A 17965-nucleotide genomic window follows, 5' to 3' on the forward strand; every position below is an offset into this window, starting at 1 on the left:
TTTTTGTCTTTCTGTAGAAGCTGCCTGACCTGATGAGTGTTTTCAGTAATTACACTTTTCATTGCAGATTTTCAAAGCACGGATGTCTTTATTTTTGCATCTTTGTATGTGCTTATCAAATGCTAAAAATTTCTGGTTATCTTCCTTCTAAAGAAAAAGAGCTTTAGCCTGGTCAGTCACTCCCGATGGTTACAGACTCTTGGTTCTGGTATCATAATAGAGATTTGGCACTATCATGCAGAGGGCATGCTGTTCTACACTGCTTCTTGAGCACATGCCACTGAGGGCAAATTTCTCTCCCAAGAGTGTTTTCCTCCTCCTCCCCAAATCCTCCGTACCAGACACTGTGCATTGCAACCTTCATTTTCTTTATTGCTAAAGCTTTTCTTCACTTTGAAAGCTTGGGAGCACAGCATTGATGGTGTTTACACGTAATAACTTAGGTTATCTCCGTATGCTCTGGTTTCTTCTCATGTTCCAAGTTAACTGGCCACTATAAATTGCTCCTGGCTTTGTGTGATTAAAGGGAATAGTGTGGAGAAGCTGGGATGGTTGAAGGGAGCATTGATGGGAATGTGTGAAGAATAAACTGGAATTGCTATGGTATTGGTGTGAAAGGGTGCATGACGTTGACATGGACTTGCTGCTATTATATGTGACTTTACTCTGTCCATGTTATGTTCAAAGTAAATTTATTATCAATGCGTGTATATATATCTCACCATATACAACCCTGAGATTCATTTTCTTGTGGGCATACTCAATAAACCCATAATAGAGTAATAACTGTAACAGAATCAAGGCAAGACCACACTCACTGGGCGTTTAACAGGTCTGCAAAAGACAACAAACTGCAAATACACATATACGTAAGCAAACAAGCAATAAATATCGAAAACCTGAGATAAGAGTTCTTGAAAGTGAGTCTATAGGATGTGGGAACATTTCATCGATGGGCCAAGGGGAGCCTGATGGTTGAGGGGTAATAACTGTTCCTGAACCCGGTGGTGTAGCTTCTGAGGCTCCTCTACCTTTGTCCTGATGGCAGCAGAGAGAAGAAAGCATGGTCTGGGTGGTGGGTTCCCTGATGTTGGATGCTCATTTCTGCAACAGTAGTCAATGTGGGTGTGCTCAGTGGTGGGGAGGGCTTTACCTATGATGGACTGAGCTGTATTGTCTACTTTTTGTAGAATTTTCCATTCAAAGGCATATATGGCAGATCCCTTGCCTCCCCTTCAAGTTACGATAAATACAGCCCTCTGCCTTTTGAAAGTCCACAGTCACTGCTTAGGGATTTACTGATCCATCTGTGATGTCCTTTTCAACCTTGGAGGTGTTGCACACCAGGAACATGGTATATTGCACAGAAGTTGTTGGATGTTGGATCCAGCACCATCTGCGGACATGTAATCAAATGATTGCTCCTCAATCTGAAGAGGACACTGGAAGGAGAAAATGCCAGAGGAGTTTCGGGGAAAGAAATACCAGAAGGCAAGGAATTAGCTGCTGAAGTTCAGGGTTTTAAAGAAGAATTTATAAGACAATGAAATAAGATGTTGGGTTGTATTTTGCCTTTTTTTAAAGTGGGTGCTTTTGAAGGCAATACATGAGCTCACAAAGGTTCTTACACCACTGTAGACTTTGAACTTATAAATTTTTTAATGCAATTACCGTTCTGTTGATTGCTGCCTTGGGGGCCTACTTGTTCACATTACCAGGTAATTTACAATGAAAGGAATGAGAAGTACATGGAGCAAATTAGAAAGGTTATTAACCAAGACGCAACAAAACTGGAAGTGCTCATTAGTGAGAGTGGGACGGTGATGGACAGGCAGGAAACTGTATGTAGACATTGGAAACGTTAAATTCAGCTTTAAAGATCATTTGCCCAAGTACTCTCCAGTCTGGAATTGAACACTGACACTGGCAGGAACTCCATTTTTCTCTGACTTTAATGCTGCCCTTAGAAAAAGAAAAGTGAAATCTAAGCACAAAATCTAGCATTTCAGTGTTGGATGAAGAGTTTTGCACAGCTTTGGATGCTGGCTTGCAGCTGAAATGCTAAATGGACATTACTATTAGCCTTCTCAGTTGAACATCTTGTCAATGCTTATCTCTTATAATCAACATCACGTGACAGGTCTGGACAAATTGCTGCTTCTCTATGTGATAACCTGGACCACACTCCAAAACTGCCTCACGTTGGTTGCAAAGCACCTTGTAAGTTTGTGAGGTGAATGAAGGTTATATACTTGTTTATTTTTCTTTAAAAATCTGAACAGATTAATGATCACTTGAATGCATTTACCAGGCAGACATTACTGTTGTCTCTCTCTTTGTGTATTGCTCATCCTTTTTTTAAACCTGCTTTTGCCACCTTTTTCCATGAAGTAACCATTGAACCATCACTACACCAACAACCTTTTCCCACAAACTCTGCAAATTCAAATTCAAGTTCAAGTTTAATTGTCATTCAGCCACACATGAATACAGCCAAACGAAACGGTGTTCTTCCGGGACCGCTGTGCAAAACACGGTACCTACAGTCATACACAGCACAAAGCAAATACAGCACGTACAAGATAGCAGTGAACATACCATCGCATAAGAAAATATAATTTAGCCCAAGTCGGAGTGTCATGTCCTGTAAATCAATGTATGTGGATATCGTCAGCTGAACTAGCCCTCAGCAGGCCACAGTCCAGCTTGTTTTCCACCAGCTGAACACCGGAAGGCAGCACTGATGGAAGGATCCAGCTTCGATCTAGCGTGAACACCACACCACACCACACGTGAACCCCTCTCCACTCCTCCATGGCTGCAACAAGTGAGCCCGTGGCATGAGGCCTAGTGTGTGCTACAGCCGAGGCCACACAGCTCCACCGCAGCTGCCGTATTCGACATTGCCAATGTCCAACAGGGTCTTGTGATCACAAGCAAAATGTTTGAGACAGTCACTCACTGTTCGACTATACACCACCTTTGTGCACCAACTCTGACACTTTCTGTAGCTGGCAGCAACACGGGAAAGTAAGCTCCTCCACTAGGGAACAATTGCTGATGGGGTAGAGCTGCAGTACTTGAAGTTCTTAATGTCTACCAGTCTTGCAATCATAAAATAGACATTTAAAAAGGACAAAAACATCGTTGATTGGCCCCGGAGAGACTGCTGCATACACGTGTGCCACCATCTCACCAGAATTACTGTTCCTTTTTCAAAGTCCCTTTGTCTAGTTCTAGATTGTGACTTCAAATCTATGCACGCTCTTTCTAAAACTCCTTATCTGAATACTTTCATCAGTTATCCACATTGACACAATTCTCTTATACCCAGTGCATCAGGTTTCAACACAAAACACCAACCATCCTTTTGCCTCCACAGATGCTGTTTGACCCATGAAGTCCTTCCAGCAGTTTATATTTTGCTCCAGCTTCCAGCATCTACACTCTTGCGTCTCCATCCGACCGTCCTTCTTTCTCTTTTAACACACTTCTTCAAATCTTCCTCTTTGACCAAGCTTTTGATCATCTGCCTCATCTCTCCTTATGAGGGGTGATGCAATTCTGGTTTGATAGAACCACTTGGATGTGATGTTGATTTTTTGTTAAAGACAGAAAATAAATTATTAGGTGGCGTGGTTTAACTGAGTGGGTGTGACATGGTCAGTGCCTGAGAGCTTATTCCAGTGATTGAAGTAAATGTGATAGATCTGATGAAGCAAACAATGGAAGAACAGTGATCTTCGCAGCATCCTGACAATACTTCCAAGAAGAAATTAACAGTCTTTCTATACTTGGGATCTTGTATCCAATTGCAGTTAAATGCTTTCTTCTGTATTTTAGAGTGATTTATTATACATGGAACATGATGAGCTGTGCTAATGCTATATTACTAGTGCACAGCTGATAGAGCTGCTGCCTCACTGGTCTGGTGACCCAAGTTAAAACCTGACCTCTTTCCATCTAGGTGTGGTATGTACCTTCCCTTTGTGGTCATGTGTGTTCCCATTTCCTCCCATAAGCAAGTTGGTAGGTTAATAATCAGCCACTGTAAGTTGCCGCTTGTGTGTAGGTGAGTGGTAGAATCTGAGGGGACTTCATGGGAACTTGTGGAGAGTAAAGAATGGGATTGGTGTAAGTGGATTCTTGACATTAGACTGAAGGTCCTCTGCCTGTGCTGTATTGCATCTGTGCGAGACAAAGTGCCCGCTTGCATATTATCCTCATGCAGATACAAAGGTTTGAAAATATTCTGCACCTGTAAACTTCTGGCTCCCTGATTTTGAGAGTCTTCTATCAACCTATTAGTGAAATATCCAGACATAACAAAAAGTTAGTTCTTTGTATTAACCAGTTGCTAAGTGTCCTGGAAGAGACTGGGCTGCGTAGGGAGCAGGCAGCGCCTTGGTATCATCTTAAAGATGCTTCCTATCACAGCGTGTGTTAGCAGCTATTCACCCATCAGAACCATTGTAACAATAGTAAATTCTGTCTGATATGTGCCTGTTCATGTTCAGACAGAGAGCAGGTTATGCCTGCAGGGTGAGATGAAGAGGCAGAGAAGCATGATTTTTGTGAATAATCTGTGCCTCTGTACTTTCTTGCTCAAACCTTCAGATAGAAAGGCAGAGGTCCTGCAGACACTTAAATGAATACAGAAGCTTGCTCGTGTGTATTTTAGAAGCAGGACCTGTTCACCTGTTTTCCCATCCATTAAATCAAGGCCTATCCTTTGTGTCAGAGCTGCACTAAACCCATAATATCCAAATATTCTGACTGGAATATGCTAACTGACCATCATGGTCATCTTGGAGAGTGGGTTTCTAAGGCTCATTACCCTCCAGTTGAATGCCCAATTTCTTCTCATCTCTGATAATAGCAAAAAAAAAACAGAAAATGCTTGAACTACTCAGCAAGTCTATGGAATAAAAAATGGTTAACATTTCAGGTCCCAGACTATTCCCACCAATGGTGCCTGGCTTGCTGAGCATTTCCAGCAGGTTCTGGCTTTGTTTCCACTTTCCACTCTCTGCAGAGTTTTTTTTTAATGTTCTCGTCTCCATCCTGAATAATTCACATTTAAAAATTGGTCATTGTTCGCATTTGTGCGCTCAAGGTACGATGAGCACTAACAAAGCCCACTGTTACTGCCCAGTCCACTGGACTTTTATTTGAGGTATTTCCATGACAAATGTTACAAGGGAAAGATCCCGAAGGGTCTTCACCAGGTGGATGTAGAGGATGTTTCCTCTTGTGGGAGAGTCGAGTGAGGGATCACCCATTTAAGGTAAAGTTAAGATTTTTGCTTTTGCCCTGAGTCACAAATCTTTGGCAATCTCTTCTACAGAGGTAAATATATTCTTGATGAACAAGGGATGAAAGATTATCAGGGATGGACAGGAGTGCAGTGGAGTTACATTTGGATAAATCGTGGTCTTATTAAATGGCAGAACAAGCTCGTGGGGTTAAGTGGCCTACTGTTGCTCCTGGTATGGTCTGGCGAAATTACCTATTCGGTACTCAAGTGTTCTGAAATGTAATAAAACTGTGAAGTTTCTACTAAACTGTTTGAAACAGTGGAACTTTTACATACGTTTTCTAACATTAGGGAACAGCAGGAAACAATATAAATACCACAGCTCCCTACCTGTGAATAAAACAGTAACATTCAACCCCCCCCACTCCTCCCCCCTCCAACAAAAGTTATATGCAACATCAACTTATTTTTCCTGAACCATCTGATGTAAAATGCTTAAGCAGACCTCGAGGTTGTCTTGACTATGAGGCTGGGTACCCACTGGTAAAGACAGTGGGAACCTACCTCACACTCCAGATATCCTCTTGTTCGATGGTGGTCCTTGCAATGACTTTTACAGCCAATTCCCACCTTTCAGGATAGTGCTGAATTACAGTGCCGAGTAGCAATTATGTTCAGAGGGGTATCTGGCAGTACTGCTGAGTGGACTGCCTCACAGAGGTTGCTGGTGTATCCTCCCTCCACGGAAATCTTTATTACATACCTGCAGTCATTTCTTGCTTTGTGAAGTCATGAGTTTGCCACTGAAGGACTTAATTTGCAGTCTCAGGCCAGCTCGGAGTCTGACCTGCCACAACCAGCCAGAGCGATGCCTTTCCACCAATTGACAGTGACAGCTGAGGAATGTAATCCATTTTATTTCTATCATCTAATGTGGATTCATAATTTATAATCATCAGACGTTCTAATTAAAAGAATCCCGACTATTTTACAACTGGAGTAAGTTTCATTTCTGAAGCTTCTAGACTGTTGCAGTTATGCATCCTCTGACTCTCTCACAGCGATCCACATCAATTTCTAGACTTATGACTTCAACGCTCTGCTCAAATTGTATCCATTTTCTGTGCACGTCAAGGCTGCTGATGTAAATGAACACTCATAGTAATAAGGTAAGGCGGAAGCGGGAGTCATTTAAAACTGAGCTGTGGAGAATTCTTCTCACAAGACTGCACTGAATCTTTGCAGTTCCCTATCCTTGGAAAGTTGTGGCCAGATCACGGGAGATAGGCACCATTTCGCAAGAACAGGGGTTTGAGGGTAATGGGGAACAGATACAGAAGAAATGAGGCTTGGGGCACATCAGCAGTGACCGCATTGAATGGTGAGACAGCTTTAGGGCCAAACGGCCTCATTCTGCTCCGTTTTTCCTTCTTTAAAGGTTTGCTACTGCCACACGCATCATGTTGGATGGACCAGGAGTTCATTGCTCCTGTAGGAGTTTCTACAATGCCTTTAGCTATTAGACAGCTGTAGGAGTTGGAACATCTGATTGCTTTTTGCAAAAAGAAAGGTTTGAATTATGCATTATTTGTAACAAATTCTTCCCACGGTCCCTTCGATGACCATGGGGTTTCTATCTGTTACTCACATACTGCAGGGCGCTTGCACAAACCATTTAACCTACCAACTCACACACGTTTGGGAGGTAGGAAGAAACCTCAGCACCCAGACCAGTCACGGGGAGAGTGTGCTGATGAGGTTGTCTTCAGCCTGAAATGTCAGCTTTGGTTCTCTCCCTGCAGGCACAGCCTGATCTTCTGACCTTCCCAGTGCCTTCTGTCTTTATTTTAGATTTCCAGCATCTGCAGTTTCTTTTTAGGGTCACAACGGAAAAGTGCCGGAGGTCAGTGGTGAACTGAGTTCACTGATGTTGTGAAGTAACAGCTCTACCATCCTCTACACCCATTGCCAATCCCTCTAGAACGTACGACATACTATGCTACAGACCCTTCAACCCACGATGCTGCACCAAATTTTAGTCTATTCCAAGAGCAATCCTCCACCATGTGACCTTCCATTTTTCTTTCATCCATGTGCTTATTTAAGTTTCTTAAATGCCCCTATACCACCACCCCTAGCAGTGCGTTCCACGCACACACCCCTCTCTCTGTAAAAAAAAAACTTGCCTCTGACATCCCCCGCATACTTTCCGCCTAGAATCTTAAAATTATCCCTTCTCGTGTCAGCCCTTCTGCCGTGGGATAAAGGTGCTGGCTATCCACTCAGATGTGGAATGTAGTGCGTCTGCCACTTCTCAGCCCAGCACTGCATCCTGTCAATGTAACCTGCAACAACCTCCTACACTACCCACAGATTGTATTCACTGCTTTTGGGATTTGCAGCTGTTTCTGTAACAAATTCCTCTGTGTAAATTAAGGGTTCACTGTACATAGTGGCTTTAAGGAAATAATATCGAAATGAGAATACTAATTGTTCTTTGAATTTCCCACTACAAGCATATCCAAAAGCAGAATTATTAAAATCCCACTGTTTAGTCAGACATTGAGACAATTGTACTAGTGATTGAGCTCAAGGAAGACAGCTGGAGTCATAGACATATACAACATAGAAACAGACCTTTTATCCCACTGTGACCATCTTGGTCACCGTGACTTTCTATAATGTAGAGAGAGGCGTGATGGTCAACAGTGATTCCCAAAGTTGGCGATATCTCACCCCCCCCCCCCCCAGAGTTGTGGGAGTTTCTAGTGGTGTGCTAAAGATGGTGGGGAGCACTTGTCAACAAGTGGTGCAGCTGAGGGATTACAGGCTTAATTTAAGAAATGAATTACTTGTTTTAAGCATTTGATCCTCAGTGCCTCATAATTGATTGCAATGATCACGTAATCACCTCATCTCTTGCTAATCCTTTGGCTTTGCTCGAAGGGCGTAATGGTTGTTGAAAAACAATGTGACACTTTAAGAGTTGGCATATCGTGAAGCATCTGGACTGAGGAAATCGTGTTATTTCTGGGCCTGGCCCACATATTATTGCCACTCACTACTGTAGTACAGTGTTAGCTAGTACAATTCTCATACTCACACAGTGATGCAATTCCTGTGTTCAATGGGATAAAGTCAGAATCTGCCCTTTCTAGAGGTATTTACTGCATTTCTCTAGCTCATGGCCACTGTTGCCTCTAATTTGTAATGACCAGTGTATGCAAAAATCTTGTGCAATTCACAGTAACAGAAATTTTGACCAGGAGTGCCCAAACTTCTGCATGCCACTGTATTTACCATTCACTACGTAATTCACAGATAACATCTTGTCACAATAAACCTAAGTAATCAGCTGCAGAAATCATTAAATAACGTTATCACAGCGGTAAATAAAATCAAGTCCCAAGCGCTCAATTTTCAAGTGTTTCGAGAGCTTTGTATTAAGAATGATGAACAGTTTGAATTCTTCCTGTTGCACACAGAAGTCAGGTGGTTCTCAAAGGGAAAATGCTTGAAGCAATTTTATGTGCTTTCTGAAGCTGATAAAATTACTTGAAGGCTTGAATGCTTCATTTGGTAATTAACTCAAGAATATTAGACATGATATTGCTTATTTGTCAGAATGATTTGTAAATTTTAATGAAATAAATCTTCGATTGCAAGGAAATGATGTGAATCTTATCAAAGTCTAATCAGTCATCCCCACATTTCATTTAAGTTAACCCTATTTGAGGGCAACACTGGCCATCACAACCTTTCCCAATTTCCGAGCCTCTCTGAGTTGGAAGGGAAAGAAAGAATAGCAGATGATTATCTTCAAGTAAACTGTGCCCACCTGAGTGAGCTGCATAAAGACATGGCCGAGCAATTTCAGGAACTCCTCTCGATCCAAATTCCAGATTGGGTAGTAAATCTGTTCCTGAACACTTGTAATGAGGAATTAACAGGATGAATGAATGAAGAACTGATCTCGCTACAAGATGACTTTGAACTGAAGCTGAGGTTCAGAAATCATATCAAGACTTTTGGTTGCAGGGTCCCTGAATGCTATCCTGCACTGTGAAAAACGCTCAAGATGTTCTTTATTGCCTTTCCAACATTATATTTAGTGGAGCATGGTGTCAGTGCAGTCACCCAACTTCTTTCAAAGCAATGAAACCGACTGCAAATTACTGAACATGGGGATCTGAGCTTCCCGAGTGACATTCAGCCTGCTTTTGGTATGCTGGCCTTTATAAATCAGAGCATTGAGTATAGGAGTTGGGATGTAATGTTAAAATTGTACAAGGCATTGGTAAGGCTAAATTTGGAGTATTGTGTACAGTTCTGGTCACCAAATTATAGGAAAGATGTCAACAAAATAGAGAGAGTACAGAGAAGATTTACTAGAATGCTACCTGGGTTTCAGCACCTAAGTTACAGGGAAAGGCTGAACAAGTTAGGTCTTTATTCTTTGGAGCGTAGAAGGTTGAGAGGGGACTTGATAGAGGTATTTAAAATTATGAGGGGGATAGACAGAGTTGACGTGGATAGGCTTTTTCCATTGTGAGTAGGGGAGATTCAAACAAGAGGACATGAGTTGAGAGTTAGAGGGCAAAAGTTTAAGGGTAACACGAGGGGGAATTTCTTTACTCAGAGTGGTAGCTGTGTGGAACGAGTTTCCAGTAGAAGTGGTAGAGGCAGGTTCGGTATTGTCATTTAAAGTAAAATTGAATAGGTATATGGACAGGAAAGGAATGGAGGGTTATGGGCTGAGCGCGGGTCAGTGGGACTAGGTGAGAGTAAGCATTCGGCATGGACTAGAAGGGCTGAACTGGCCTGTTTCCGTGCTGTAATTGTTACATGGTTATATGGTGTTGAGAAACTGATATCACTGCACCATCTCATTGAAAGTGAAAAGCAATGAAGTAGTGAATAGTTGAGCTATTAATATATGCTCTAAAATTGTAGATGAAAATTGCTTTTACCCTCAATTAAAGAAAAATATTATATGTAGCTTTAAATAGATTTGGTTTTTTTTCAATTATTTGTCACTGCTTTGAATTTGCAATTCCTATTTTCTTCCACTGTGCATCATAAATCAAAATTCTTTATAGTTTTGCTGTAATGGCCAGAAAGGAGACGGGGCACCAGAGATGTGCTCTGGCAGCCACTGCTCTACATTAATTCCACTTACTTGTGTTAATTTAACTTTTTTAACAAAACTATAGAAGTTTATTTACGTCACATATACACAAGGTACAGATATTCAATATTTACAAGACAGTATACTCAAAATATGGTTACTACTGTCTATAAAACAGTCAATGCCCCAGGAGGGGGCACTGCTCCCAGAAGTCCCCCAATGTGCCCATTGTGAGCATGTGCTCCCTCTCCAAAGACAGCTGGGCACAAACGTATCCTCGGAAAAGGGGCAGGCATTTGGCCCGGGCAGTGCCCTCAACTTTCCGCTGCCTAGACTGGCGAATGGCCATCTTGGCCAGGCCCAGAACCAAGCCCACTCGGAGATCCTCCTCATGCACCACCCCCATCAGAACTGGGTGCCCTGTCCATCTGTGCCCTGCTCATCTGTCAAGATGTCTTTTAAATGCTGTTACTGTTTTTGCCTCCTCCACTTCATAAGGGTCTAGGGATCTTCGTTGTCCAGATTTGGCCTTTACCCGTGCTTGTGACAGCTGCCAGGTATCACCAGTTGATTGGGTGGCCTGGCACCCAGCCATCGCACTGGGTGAGCAGCCAGTCACCTGAAGGAACACACACATTCAACAAAACAGGAGGAGATTTTATCTCTCTTTTAAATATTATATTGAGCACTTAAATATATTAACGAGCACAATATGTTATTAAAGTTGAGGATAAATGTAATCAATTGACTTTTCAGGAACACAGGAGATTCTGTAGGTGCTGGAAATCTCGAGTAACACACAAAAAAAAACACTGTCCACTGTATCCTGGGCTCATGATGTGGCTTCATTTACATCGGTGACACACAGTGTAGATTGGGGGACCACTTTGTCGAGTTCCTTAGCTCCATCGTCAACAAGCAAGATTTCCCTGTGGCCAGCCATTTTAATTCCAATCCCCATTTTCATTCCTGCACGTTGGTCTATGGCCTTTTTCCCTGCCTCAATGAAGCCACTCTCGGGTTGCAGGAGCATCGCCCTATATTCCGTCCGGGTAATCTTGAATTTGATAGCATGAACATCAATTTCTCTAACTTATGGTCATTTTCTGCCCTCTCCCCTCCCTCTTCTTCCATTCTCCATTGTGGCTCCCCTCTTACTTCTCCTCACCAGTCTATCGCCTCCCCTGGTGCCCCTCCTCCTCCCCTTCCCCTATGTTCCCTTCTCCTCTCCTATTAGATTCCTTCTTCTTCAGCACTTTACCTTTTCCTCCTATCACCTCCCATCTTCTCACTTCACACACCTGGTTTCACCTATCACCTTCGATCTTGTACTCCTCCTCTTCCCACCACCTTCTTATTCTGATGTCTTCCCCCTTCCCTTCCAGTCCTGATGAAAGTCTCAGCCCGACTGTTGATTCCTTTCCATAGATGCTGCCTGACTTGCTGAGTTCCTCAAGCGTTTACAAATAATATATTTTTAAATCAGTTACTACAATGTAGACATATTGCAATTTATTAGATACACAAAGCATGATAAACTAGAGCAGAACCTCCGTACACCATTAAAACGTGTAACTGTGTAAAGAAGCAAAGCGTGCTCTTCATATTTTACAATGAGACCCCTTTGACATTTATTGAAGCTGAAACGACCTCTCAACTGCGCTATCAAAACAGTGCGGCAGAAGGAATATGGAGCAGTGAGTCTGTGGTGGTTTGCTAGAGTGAATTGTGTTGAGGTTAGTCATATTATTGGAATGTAGCCTGTGGAGATGTGTTCCATTTTTGTTTCAAAATGTTGAGATTTCCATATCGACTGTGAAAATGTAGGTATCTCAGTTTCCTCTCTCACAACCTGAACATTATTTCATATATCAGTATTTCTACCCAAAAATCAAGCTCTTTCTCTTTAAAAAGAGTATGAATCGTCTGAGATCTTTGAAAATATTTTCACTGCTCTTGCTTACATCCGCTGATTTTGCTTACATCTGGTATTGGTGATCTGTGTGTATATTATCTCAGTTAAGATATAATAGAAATATAAAGTTGAGCTAGAGAACGTTTCAGAGGCTGTGGTCTTCTTTTGAGTAATATATTGAACAGACTGACATCAGATTAATGTAATTAAAGTATTAGTCCATGTCTATGGGTCTTTTGCATGAATCCATCTAATCTGACATTCATCCTCCTATTCCCAGAAGGAGAAATTCCTGTCTTGGTTGAATGGTCTGATTGTGAGTAGGATTAGGGAGAAAACTAGAGGGTGGTGGAATCCTCTCCTGAATTCGCGGCCCCTGTTACACTGAGGACATCAGGAAAGGTCTCATGTCCAGACCTATCTTCAATTCACATTTGGGAGACATGGCTGGTGAGATCTGAGCTGTATTTTTAATTGAAAGTAATGAAGCACTGATCCAAGGAGAACTATTGAGAACATCTAAATGAGCTTTGTGCAGGGTAAGCGGGGAATTCTCTGCACCGTTTGGTTATCACAGAAGAAGGACCAGAGGACGTGTTTTTATGCGTAGTAGGCACATTGGTGAGTCTGTTTGTGCAAGTCAGGCATAGAATCAGCAAAAATAAACCCCAAGGGAAAATAATCAGTTTTACAGTCACATAATCTGTGCTTTGTGCTGTAACTCTGTGCTGCTACATTGTGCTTTTGTGCCTCTTCTGTCTAACTGTTGTGGCTTTGTTCTTTGCATGCATAATCAAGCTGGTTTGACAAGCAGCATTACCGTGCCGGTAATACTGATTGAGGTGGGATCAACCAAGTTGCTGTCTGCTCCCTCGGGATGGCAGCTTGTCCACACAGCTTCCAGTGGTCAGTGCCTTCCCTTGGACTGTGCTTTCCGCACAGGTCCACTGGTCTGCTTCAGAGAATGGGCAGCAGCGGTATATTTACCAGCAACGCGAATGTTTCAGCTGGAAATCCACTTCCTAACATCTGGCACGTACTTGCCAGGATATTAATGCAGGTGATGGGAGGGGAGGGTGAGGGTAAAACAAAAGCTATTACTTCGAAGATTCATCGAGGAAAGAATTAATACAGGCTAAGTGTGCAAAACTATATGCTTTATTATTCATTGGGTATGCATGGTTTAATTAGCCCATCTGGCACAGTACAATTATACTAAAGCCCCCCTATCTGTTGAGCAGTGTGGTTATGCTTTCATGTGACAACCTTCTTGTCGATCAGACTTGAGACCATTCAAAGTGATGGAAGAATAACAACAGTTGGCAGCGGTCATGTGTTAGGGCTTAGGCCTGACCGTACGCTCATGCTGCTCTCCAGGGACTGGCGCACGTATTTGAAGGAACGCCTTAGTGGTGTAATTCTGAAAGTGCTGCATATTGGAGGTGCTGCCTTTCAGATGAGATGTTGGATTTGAGCCACTCTTACACATTACAAATTCTATTACCTTAAATAAGCTGCAGGGGAATCCCACTGGTCTTCTAACCAATGTTTTACCTTAACTAACACATAGGAAGATAGACAATCTGGTTATTAATTTCATTACTGTTTGTGAGACGAATGTATCCTGCATTTCAGCAATGCCTACTTATGTAGGTACCTATCTGTATGTGTGAGGAAGTGAAAGGTGTAAAAATAATGCAAGTTTATTATTTTCTTTGCTTCACCCTGTGATATCGTAGATGTCTTAAGATTTAAGCAGTACACTGAATGCATGTAACAGTTGAATTATTGCATATGAATTAAAAGAATAGTATTGTTCTTCAGCAAAAGAAAACAAACCTCTGGGGGATCTCAGGGTGTCAGGCATTTTCTCTAGAGGGAAAGGGGATAGCCAGTGTTTTGGGTCAAGGCCCATTAACTGGACTGAATTCCTATAGTAATTTGCTTTTTCTCCAGCTTTCAGCAATTTTCTTTCTGTGCAATATTTGGATGCTTCAGGACGTACATCTTTAGTTGGCTGGCTTGATCTCTAGCTGGTCAAGGTCTCACTCTCGTCCCTACACCTGTAGGCATTATAAGTTGTCCTTATGGCCAATTCTGAATGTTGTCCAATGGTTCTGCTGATGAGGCCGCTCAGTGAAGTGATTTCAGGCCTCGTACTGATGCTTATTTCTACCACGACAACCAACATATTCCTTCAGTGAAAAGAAATATATTGTCACTGAGAGTCACTGGACAAAGTTTGAAAGTGGGACAACTGAAGAAACATCAAGACAGGTGGCCAACCAACACCCAGACTGTGAAAGTTTTAAAGCATAAGAGGGGAGTGTGGAGACGGAGGGTGAACTCGTGCCATGGTGCCTTTAGGCAAATTTGCTGATCATCAAGCAAGAGTATAGAATCAGAGACATAAGCCAAAAAATAACAGAATGCTAGAAAACTTGGGTTTTCAGAAGGTCTTTGACAAGATGCCGCACATGAGGCTGCTTAACAAGACAGGAGTCTATGGTAGAACACCGAAGATAATAGCAGAGACATAAGTTTGGTTGAATGGCCGAGGCAGAGAGTAGGAATAAAGGGAGCCTTTTCTCACTGACTGCCGGTGACTAGTGCTGTTCCCCAAGAGTCAATGTTGGATCCATTTACTTTTCATGTTGTACATTAATGACAGAATTGTGATCTTTATAATCAAGTTTGTGGCTAATACAAATATAGGTGGATAGGTAGGCAATGTTGAGGAAGCAGGGTGTCTAAAGAGGGACTTGGACAGATTAGCAAAATGGGCAAAGAAGTGGCAGATAGAATGTAGTGTAGAGAAGTCTATGGTCATGTACTTTGGTATAAAGAATAAAAGGCATAGATAATTTTCTAAATGGTGGCAAATTCAGAAATCAGTGGTGCAAAGGTACCTGGGAGTCCAATTGCAGGATTCCTTGAAGGTTAACTTGCAGGTTGAGTCAGTGGTAAGGAAGGCAAATGCAATGTTAGCATTAATTGTGAAAGGACTAGAATATAAAAGCAAGGATGCAATGCTGAGGCCTTATAAGGCATTGTTCGGACCACATTTGGAGTACTGTGAGCTGCTTTGGGTTCCATATCTAAGGAAGGACGTGCTGGCATTGGGGAGGATCCAGAAGAGTTTATGAGAATGATTCCAGGAATGAAAGGGTTAACATATGATGACTGTTTGATGGTTCTGAGCCTGTACTTGTTTAAAAGATTGGGGGAGATCTCATTGAGACCTACTGAATATTGAAAGACTTAGACAGAGTGAATATGGGGAGGGCATTTCCAATAGTTATTTAGTTTAGGAACAGAGGGCACAGCCTCAGAACAGAAGGATGTCCCTTTATAACAGAGATGAGGAGGAATTTATTTAGCCAGAGCGTTCAAATCTGTGGATTTCATTGCCACAGACAGCTTGGAGGCCAGCTCATTGAGTATATTTAAAGTGGAGGTTGATAGATTCTTAATTCTTAAGGGCATCAAAGGTTATGGGGACAAGGCCGGCACAAAGGGTTGGGAAGAAAGATAAACTGGTTATTCATGATTGAATGGTGGAGCAGATTTGATAGGCCAAATGGCCCAAATATGACTTATGATCAAAAAGCAGCAGGTCAGGCAGCATCTGTGGAAATTGAACCAGAGTTAATGCTTCTGATGAGGAACCCTTTGTCAGACAAAAAAAAGAGAAACAAGTTAGTCAAGGTAGCAGCAAAGGTGGGAAAGCGAAATGGGTAAAACAAAGGGAATTTTCCCGATAGGATGAAGTCATGTGGCAGGTGGGATCAGATTAAGCTACAATAGCTGCGTCATGTGCTGCTCATCCAGGTCTGGTCCACCATGATGTGGCAGTCAACTAGCTGTACATGTAAAGGGAAGGAAAAAGATTTTGCAGGAAGAAAGCGCAGCAAAAAGATTTAACCTTGTTCCAGCCTGGTTTTATCTGGAACTGGGAAACAAGTGGCAAATGTCAGACTCTCAACTAACCTGCAAGAGCCCTGCTGAAATGTTAGGAGATGTGTTGTAGTGTGAAAGTTTGACATATTCAATCCATTGACTTAACAAGAATGGCAGATGACCACAGTGGGGCTGAGCTCTGTCACTTGATTTAATGTTTTTCACTTCCTCTCCTTCCATCAAGTGGAGCGAGGTGTTTAAAACTCTCCCCGTTTCTCCCACAGATTAGTTTTGTTAGATGCTCCCATTGATTTCCATGCCCGATGGTTCTGCTCTTCAGGACAATGTAATGGAGCCCTGGAATAGAAATTTGAAAGGTTGAATGGTGAATTGATTCTCTCGTTCTTTCAGGTCAATGGGAAGGATCTGTCGAAAGCCACACACGAAGAGGCAGTGGAAGCTTTTCGCAATGCCAAGGACCCAATTGTTGTGCAAGTTTTGCGGAGGACCCCCGTCACCAAAAGTCGTGGTGGCTCCCAGGAGGTCCCGCTGGTGGATGCTGGCACACAGACCGAAATTACTTTTGAGCACATCATGGCTCTCTCCAAGCTCAGATCATCTTCACCTCCAGTGCCCGACATCTGCCCATATTTGCTGTCAGACAGGTACAAATGTGTCTCATTCAGACCACTTGCTATAGTCGAATAACTTTAAGGGTGGGAACTTGCTTTCAGACATTTACTTAGAAAAGGCTGCATTAATGAAGCTATTCAACTGCTGCTGTTTTCCCTAATTCCATTTCCTTCCCTCAGCCCACAGTTTTTCTTTAAATACTTTTGTAACGTGTATCCAAACGCTAATCCCCACCTCAATACCACTTGTGGTAAAGCATTCATTGTTTCTCTGTGTGAAAAAATTTTACCAGCCAACTCTCCTATGGCCGCCCTGATAATCTTCACTTGCTCTCTCCTTGTAGCTGTGTTGTTACTGGTAATGAGTGTTTAATTATTTACCCTCCTAGGATCTTCCTTAATTGTGAAAGCTGCTTCATACTCCCCTTAACTTTGTTCCAATAAAAAAGCCACAAATTATTGTACATTTCATCACGGCTCAATCCTTCATTCTTTCTCATCCTTGTGCCTCTTTCAATGGCTGTCATACGATGGTACCCAGAGACAAACATAAAGCTGTATCTTTGCCTTATTAGCATTGCATTTCAATTCAGCGCAGTTTTAATCTCCATGGCCCTAGGTTTAAAACAATTGATTTTCTTATGGCCTGTTTTACTTACATTTTAATCATCTCCATCTCTAGTATAAGCTGTTTCCCCCATGACTCAGTTAAGCTCTGTAATTTAGGGGATTTTTTTGTCACAGATTTTGCCCCCCCCCAAACATCTGTCGCTGTCCTTTGCCCCACTGCCTTTCCTCTTCGATCATCCACCTCATTCCCGCCCATCCATCCTCCACCTACTCCTTTGTGCTTTCCCTCTTACAAAATCCTCCACCTGCTCTTCTCACCAGCTACTCCCCTTCCTTACTCACCCTCCCCAACTTCTCCCTCGTTCACCACAACTCTCCCCCTCACTGACTCCTCCCCTCTCTCCCAGCAAGGCCTCCACCTGTTGCCCCGAGACTTTACATCCCAACTTTGTCTCAAGCTTAGTTACAATCATGCAGGGTGTTGCTAAGATCGCCCCTAGGGAACTGCACGCTATTTTGGTATCCTTGTATGGATATGGTAGCTTTAGAGGCTGTCCGAAGGG

At 42.5% G+C, this 17965-nt stretch overlaps 1 protein-coding gene across 4 annotated transcripts in view; it reads left to right on the plus strand.

The window, feature by feature from the left end:
• The window catches only part of LOC140734702 (PDZ domain-containing RING finger protein 4-like), a 465241-nt gene that overhangs the window by 396065 nt on the left and 51211 nt on the right, over window positions 1-17965 (plus strand). For all 4 annotated transcript variants that reach the window (XM_073059028.1, XM_073059030.1, XM_073059031.1 and 1 more), the window contains one exon: window positions 16612-16865. In XM_073059028.1, the coding sequence (XP_072915129.1) occupies window positions 16612-16865 (254 nt within the window). The remainder of the gene's footprint in view (window positions 1-16611; window positions 16866-17965) is intronic.

This window comes from Hemitrygon akajei, chromosome 10, assembly GCF_048418815.1.
Source record: "Hemitrygon akajei chromosome 10, sHemAka1.3, whole genome shotgun sequence".
Taxonomy (NCBI): domain Eukaryota; kingdom Metazoa; phylum Chordata; class Chondrichthyes; order Myliobatiformes; family Dasyatidae; genus Hemitrygon; species Hemitrygon akajei.